This window comes from Eimeria tenella, genomic scaffold (genome assembly GCF_000499545.2).
Source record: "Eimeria tenella Houghton genomic scaffold, Eth_scaff32, whole genome shotgun sequence".
NCBI classification, from domain to species: domain Eukaryota; phylum Apicomplexa; class Conoidasida; order Eucoccidiorida; family Eimeriidae; genus Eimeria; species Eimeria tenella.
The window spans coordinates 313,905-320,976 of NW_013543049.1; the positions used below are offsets into that span (position 1 = coordinate 313,905).

General features: G+C 47.4%; 3 protein-coding genes across 3 annotated transcripts in view; 1 reads left to right on the forward strand and 2 right to left on the reverse strand.

The window, feature by feature from the left end:
* Positions 1-683: 683 nt before the first annotated feature.
* Positions 684-1,982, reverse strand: ETH_00006275 (uncharacterized protein; the record flags this gene model as incomplete). The annotated part of the gene is made up of 2 exons (XM_013376190.1): positions 684-1,041; positions 1,303-1,982. 2 exons carry the CDS (start codon positions 1,980-1,982, stop codon positions 684-686), a joined length of 1,038 nt encoding a protein of 345 aa, XP_013231644.1.
* Positions 1,983-5,318: 3,336 nt separating this feature from the next.
* On the reverse strand, positions 5,319-5,609 carry ETH_00006280 (uncharacterized protein; the record flags this gene model as incomplete). The annotated part of the gene is made up of 1 exon (XM_013376191.1): positions 5,319-5,609. One exon carries the CDS (start codon positions 5,607-5,609, stop codon positions 5,319-5,321), a length of 291 nt encoding a protein of 96 aa, XP_013231645.1.
* A 22-nt stretch (positions 5,610-5,631) lies between these two features.
* ETH_00006285 (DNA-directed rna polymerase I largest subunit, putative) overlaps positions 5,632-7,072 on the forward strand; it is a gene marked incomplete at both ends in the record, with an annotated part of 6,266 nt that continues 4,825 nt past the window's right edge. The window contains 2 exons of the mRNA XM_013376192.1: positions 5,632-6,018; positions 6,408-6,875. Coding sequence (XP_013231646.1) covers positions 5,632-6,018; positions 6,408-6,875 — 855 coding nt within the window. The remainder of the gene's footprint in view (positions 6,019-6,407; positions 6,876-7,072) is intronic.

Sequence of the window (7,072 nt, forward strand, 5' to 3'; positions counted from 1 at the left end):
GGCCCCCCCGCTCCCGGGGCTCGCAGCAGTCGAGCCCTGGTTCATTTTGCTCTTTTGACTCCATTTCTTCTCCAATTCTTTCCAAATTTGTTCTATTTTGTTCCGTTTTTGATCCATTTTAATCCTTTTTATCCCGAGTTCTCATTTGCTGCTGCTTCCCCGCTTGCTCCCGGTCTTCCTGGCCTTCGTACGAGCCTCCTGCTGCTGCTGCTGCGGCAGCAGCAGCAGCAGCAGCAGCAGCAGCGGCAGCGGCAGCAGATGAATTTGTTTCTTCTGTGCTTCATTTGTGAGGGGCCAGCGGCTGGCGGCAGCGGCCTTTGTAGAGGAGCTTTATTTCTAAGGCTCGGGGGCTCGAGGGTTTAGGGTTTAGGGTTTAGGGTCTGGGGTTTGCTGTGGCGCGCATGCTGGACAAACTGCAGCGGCACAAACAATGCAAGTCTTTTGTAAATGCTTCCAACCAATATGCATGCATCGAATTTGCTGCAAAGCAGCAGCGTTTAGGGTTTAGGGTTTAGGGTTTAGCGTTGAGGGTTCAGCGTTTAGCGTTTAGGGTTTAGGGTTTAGACGATGGATATCAGGGCAAGCGTTGCTGCTGCAGCAGCAAGACCAGCGAGTGATGCTGCTGAGGGTTTCTGCTGCTGCAGCAACAGCAGAACTTAACATGAGGGTTTAGGGTCTAGGGTTTAGACGATTGGGGGCAGGGGGAGTGTTGCTGCAGCAGCAAGATCAGCGAGAGTGATGCTGCTGAGGGTTTCTGCTGCTGCAGCAACAGCAGAACGAATGAGGCCCTGCAGCAGCGGATGAGAAGTGACGGAGTTTGCATAAGCTGCTGCTTGTGCTCTTCTTTGGAGTTTCTTGAGTGCTGCTGCTGCTCCCTGGGGCAGCTGCTGCTGCTGCTGCTGCTGCAGCAGCTGCTGCAGCTGCTGCAGCTGCTGCAGCTGCTGCAGCTGCTGCTGCTGCTGCTCCCCAGGAGTGAACGTTGACAAGTACTGCATGTACTGAGCCAAAGGCCCGAAGCGGGAGGCCTCAGCGAATTGGAGTCTGCGTGGGGACTCAGTCGAATTTTGGAGATTTATTTCTTCGAATTTGTTCAAATTTAGTCCATTTAACTTATTTATTTCACTTATTTCATTTAAATTTAATCCATTTAACTCATTTAATTCATTTATTCCATTTATTTCATCATTTAATTCGGTTTTCCCGTCATTTGTTTCATTTATTTCTTTTATTTCAGTTGCTGCCCCACACCCCCCCGCCCCGCCGCAGCAAACTTGGGGTGTACGTACACCTGAAGCCCCACACCCCGCTGCAGCGCCCATTTCGTTTTCTTTCATTTTTTCTTTTTTTGAAAAAGAAGTTTCGTTTTCTTTTTCCGTTTCTTTTACTCTTTTTGCTTCTTCCGAGTCTTCTTTTTCTGTTTCTTTTACTTCAAATAAATCCAAAACTTCCGGAAACTCATTTGCTGCAGCACCCCACACTTCAGGTGTACGTACACCTGAACCTTGAAACCCCACATCCTCGCCCGAGCAAATCTCCCCCTCCACCTGCTGCTGCTGCTGCTGCTGAAGCTCCTGCTCCAGTTGCTGCTGCTGCAGTTGCTGCTGCTGCAGCAGCACGAGCTGCTCTTGCTCTTGCTCTTGCTGCTCCTGCTGCAGCAGCTCCTGCTGCTGATGCTGCTCCGCCAGAAGCTCCTGCTGCAGTAGCTCTTGCTGCAGAATGTCTTGCTGGTAATGCTGCTGCTGTAGGGGCTCCTGCTGCAGTTGCTGCAGCTGCGATAGCTCCTTCTGCTGCGGGTGCTGCTGCAGTAACTCGCGCTGCTGTCGCAGCCGCTGCTGCTGCAGCAGCTCCTGCTGCTGTTGCTGCTGCTGCTGCTGCGAGGCTACGCGAGCTGCTGCCGGTCGGGGGGCTCCGCAAGTGGGCTGAGAGGCAAGAAGAGAGAAGCAAAAGCCCGAAAAGAAAAGGAATCGTTTTAATGCCGGCATTTCGTTTTAATAAACACTTTTGATATTGGTTTTAAATATCGAAACAAAAAGGAATTAAACTGGAAAACGAAAGAAGAAGCAAAACCGCAAGCTGCGCGGCATTCTGAACGCATCGGCTGCGGGTGGCGCGAAGGGAAAAATAGTCTTTTGGAAAGGAACAAAACTTTGTTTAGTTCTTTTTATTTGTTTTACATCTAAATTTTATTCAATTTTTGAAGATTCTGCAGCGGATTTGCACAGACAAGTTGAAATGAAGATGCGGCGGCAGCGCCGCCGCCAGTGAGCAGATCCGAAGCACTGGGGTGTATGGACACCTGCAGCACGGCGGCGCAGCCCGCATTCCAGTCGCATTTAATTAATTAACTAATTAATTATTTCTTTATAATTATTTACAATTTTAAAATCTATATTTAAAGGCCCAAAGGAGCTGTTTAGCACTGAATTCAGCGGAAGCCGCAGCTCGAGGCATTGCCCACGCCCCCGGACTTCCCCTGAGCCCAAATTTCGAATGCAAAGATGAAATAGATGCTTTTTCAATTTAAAATTAGATTAATAATTTAGTTTTTGCAATTTATTTTATCAAAAAGGATCAGAAATGACCCATTGTCACGCCGGTGGTCCTGACCAGTGGTCCACCTACTCCCCTCTCCTAGCTTGCACTGTATGTACACTGCAGTACTTCTAGTGCACACTTCTTCACCTATTTAAAGGCATTTAAACATCTTCTATTTTACTCATCTAAATAAATAAATAAATAAATATAAAATAATTCAATTAATATAACATACATAGATGTTTACATACTTCCAAGTCCAAAAATTATCTTCGGTCCATTTGAAAGGACCGAAGATAAATAAAGAAATATTTTATTTCCATTTTTTTATTTAAATGATGAATCTTCAAGAGAAGTTTAAAAGCATTTCTGTTTTCTTTGTTGTTTCAGAAGCAAACCAGGAGGCTTCTGCTGCTGTTGCTGCTGCTGCTGCTGCTGCGACTGCGCCTCAGCAGCAGAAAGTGCAGCAGTGGCAGCAGAGGCAGCGGCAGCAAAAGCAATAGTAGCAGCAACAGGCGGCGTCCGCGGCAGCAGCAGCAACCAGAATAAAAGCAGCAACAATAGCGCACTCAGCAGCAGAAACAGCAGCAGCAGCATCAGAAGCAGCAGCAGCAGCAGCAGCAGAAACAGTAGCAGTAGCAGCAGCAGAAGCAGCAGCAACAGCAGCAACAGAAGTAGCAGCAACAGCAGAAACAGCAGAAGCAGCAGCGGCAGAGGCAGCAGGAGCAGCAGAAACAGCAGCAGCAGCAGCAGCAGCAGCAGGAGCAGCAGAAACAGCAGCAGCAGCAGCAGCAGCAGCTAAAAAAAGGACCCAAAACTCTGCACTTATGTAGGCGCGCATTGCGGGCGCTTATTCTTAAAGAGAGCAAATAAATAAAAAAACAAATATATAGAATAAATAACTAACTAACTAAATAAATAAATAGATAAATAAATAATGAACTGAGTTAATTAATTGGCTAATTTAATTAGTTGAAATAAAAGCAATCAAAAGCCGTTTCAGCAAATTCTCTTTAACTGTCTTCGATTCAGAAAAATTCTTTTTAATAATTCGAAATTAAAAGGAATTAAAATTAATTAAAATTAATTAAAAATTAATTAAAATAAATTAAAACAAGCTAAAATAAATTAAAATGAATTAAAAGGGATTAAAATGATGCATTTAAATCAAAATAAAATTCAATTTAAAAAACATATTTTGTATTTGTTTCCAGCTCTGCGTACACTTGAAAGTGCACCAACTGGTTTGCGTCCTATTTTTATTATTTAAAAATAAAACCATTTAAGCATTATTAATAATGAAAATATCAAAATAAACCCTAAACCCTAAACCCTAAACCCTAAACCCTAAACCCTACACCCGTTCTTCCTGTGGTTTGGTGGTGCTGTCTCATCGGCCCACTCGGTCTCTGGGGCCAACCCGGAAACCCTAAGCCCTAAACCCTCACCCCTAAACCATAAACCCTAAACCCTAAACTGTAAATTCGAAGTTCAAACCCTAAACCCTAAACCCTCGTTCCAAACAAAACCACCTGGAGCCTTTATTGCCTCCGTTTGACTCTTGAAAAATAGAAGTATGAATTAATTGTTTTAATTGTTATTATTATTTTAATATTAATTAATTACCTTCATTTAAATTATTATTATTTTCAATTCTATTATTATTATTTGTTATTAACTGCAAACACTTGCCACTCTGAAAGAAAATACCTTTTTCCTTTTTTTAATTTATATAAAGTTTTTAAGAAGTTTGAAGGAAATTGTAGAAATTCTGGAAGTCAAAAACAAATTAAATGGTACTTTTTTATATTTGTATTCCTTCACAAAAAGAAAACAGCCCTGCTGCTGCTGCTTTGACGAAGACACCTCCCACGTCCTTCATTATTTTCTTTTTTCTTTTCTTTTTGTGGTCTATTAATTGCTTTCTTCATTTACAATTATGCTCCATTAGTTAGTTCTATCTGCCATTCTGTTTACAGGAGCTCCAAATATTAGTTTTCAAGGGTTTGCACTGTCTAGGGTTTAGGGTTTAGGGTTTAGGGTTTGGAGCACGTGCTTCCAAACCCTGAGGCTCTCTGTCGAGCCTGCGGCATCCTTGTGCTGTTCTAATGACTTCAAATGCCTTTAAATGTCTTTTAAGTACCTTTAAATATATTTTAAATATTTTTTAAACGTTTTGAACTTCTTTCATTTCTTTCAAATGAGTCAACACCCCGCCAAACCACCGCAGCCAAACCCTCTTCTCAAACAGCAGCCACCGGCCGCCCGCGGGGCTCTCCCGCGGCTTCTTCGCCGCCAAATTTTTCGTTTTTCGTTTTAAATGACTCAAATTGGAATTAAAGACTTTTTAATAATTGATAAAACGGAAAAGATCGGGCGCGGCAGTGCAGATCGCAGCGGCTGGCCGCGCAAGGCAAGGAACTTGAATGTACACCCGCAAGCACAAGGACAACAGCGAGGAATCTGAAGTAAAAAGCCGCTGAAATGGATTTATATTAAACCCTTAAAAGAGTTTTTGTTGAAGCTTGCGAGGGAGAAAGCGAGGAAGACATTAGGCTTCGCGAACCCCACAGCGGGGGGCCCACATGTAGGCGGCCTTGGCGAGCCGAACGTATACCTGCGTCCTTCCTTTTGCTCCAAATTTGATTTATTTTGAATTATTTGATTAATTTTAATTAGAAAAATAGCTGAAGGCGAGAAAAAAGCCCTAATTAAGTCGGTTTTCCGCGGCGCCGGTGCTCGTTGGCTGGGCGGCGGCCTCAGCCCTGGCTTCGATGCTGAAGTCAGTTCTTTCCTTTTTCCGGAATTTTAGTAGCCCGAAACGCGTTTTTTCTGCTTTTTATTTGGAGTTTTGTTTTTGTGTTTCGTTTGAGGGGCTGGGAATGGCGGTGCGGCTGCTGCTGCTGGGTTTTGGGCACTAGCTGCAATGGGTCGGCGCCTTGCGGAGTGTATGTGCTGATTCTGCACGAATCAGCGTGTCTTTGGCGCGATCTTTGGAATATTTGTGTTTTTTTTGGATTTTTTATCGCGAATGACGCGCTGACCAGCAGCTTTCCACGCTGGAACCCCCGCATTCCACTTTCTTGAACGGGAACGATGGACCCGAACTCGCTGGTTTCCTCCAACGTGAAGTCCGCGCGTTTGGAGTTTCTCGGAGACGATGAGATCCGAAAGCTTTCCTGCTGCCGCGTGGTGACAGCTGCTGCGTTTTCTGCGCCGGCGGGCGGCGCGGCGGGCAGCAGCAGCAGGAAATGGGGAGCCGACGCCGCAGCAGCAGCAGCAGCAGCAGCAGCAGCAGCGGGACTCGCTGCTGCAGTCCCAGGCGGCCTCCACGACAGCCGCATGGGCGTTTTCGACGGCAGAGAAACTTGCGGCACTTGCGGGGCCTCTGGCAGCTGCCCCGGCCACTTGGGCCATATTGAACTCGAGCTCCCCGCGCTGCAGCCCATCCTCATGCCTTCCCTCGTCAAGCTGCTCAAAGGGGTGCTGCTGCTGCTGCTGCTGCTGCTGGTGCTGCTGCTGGTGCTGTTGCTGCTGTTGCTGCTGTTGCTGCTGCTGCTGCTGTTGCTGCTGTTGCTGCAGCAGGGCCGACGCTGCTGCTGCAGCAGCAGAGCTGGTGCTGCTGCTGTTGCTGCCGCTGCAGCAGAGCTGATGCTCTGCCGCTGCTGTTGCTGCTGCAGCAGACCTGCAGCTTCCGCTGTTGTTGATGTCGCCGCAGCAAATTGCAGCGACAGCTGCTGCTGCTGCAGCAGCAAGGAGCAACACTTGCTGCTACGTTTCAGCTGCTGCTGCTGCGCAGCTGCTACTACCACCACTGCTACTACCACTGCTGCTGCTGCTGCCGCTGCTGCTGCTGCTGCATTTGATTTCAGGTTTGCTTCGAATGCCGGCGTCTTCGGCTGTCTCGACAGCAGAAGAGCCTGGAGGTGAAGCGGTTTCAGCTGCTGCAGCTGCTGCTGCTGCAGGAGCTGCGTTTAATGGACACCGTTGTGACCCGCAACAGCAGCAGCAGCAGCAGCAGCAGCAAAGCTGCTGGAAACGAAGAAGCCCTCAAGAGCCGCAAAGAAATCCTTCAAATTTTTGCTGCTGTTGAGGCCGAGCTGAATGCCCGGATGCAGCAGCAGCAGCAGCAGGAAGAGCAGCAGGACAAGGAGCAGCAGGATGTGAACAAGCCTGCTGCAGCAGCAGCAGCAGCAGCAGATAAGGAAGACACAGGCGTTGCTGCTGCTGTCAAAGAAACCTTCATGCTGCAGCACATTGCTGAGGACTTCAGCAGCAGCGCACTCCAAGTGGCAGCCTGGAGAAGCTGCCGCAGCAGAGTGCTGCAGCAAGCAGCAGCAGTGAACCGCTGCAGCCACTGCGGAGTGTAAACCCTAAACCCTAAACCCTAAACCCTAAACCCTATTTAGTTCTCGCCCCCCATCAGCGGCGTGCCTGTGCCCCCCAGCCAGCCTTCCCTCTGTGCGTGGCCTCCAGGCCCCGGGCTCTAGGCTCTAGGCTCTAGGGTTTAGGGTTTAGGGTTTAGGGTTTAGGGTTT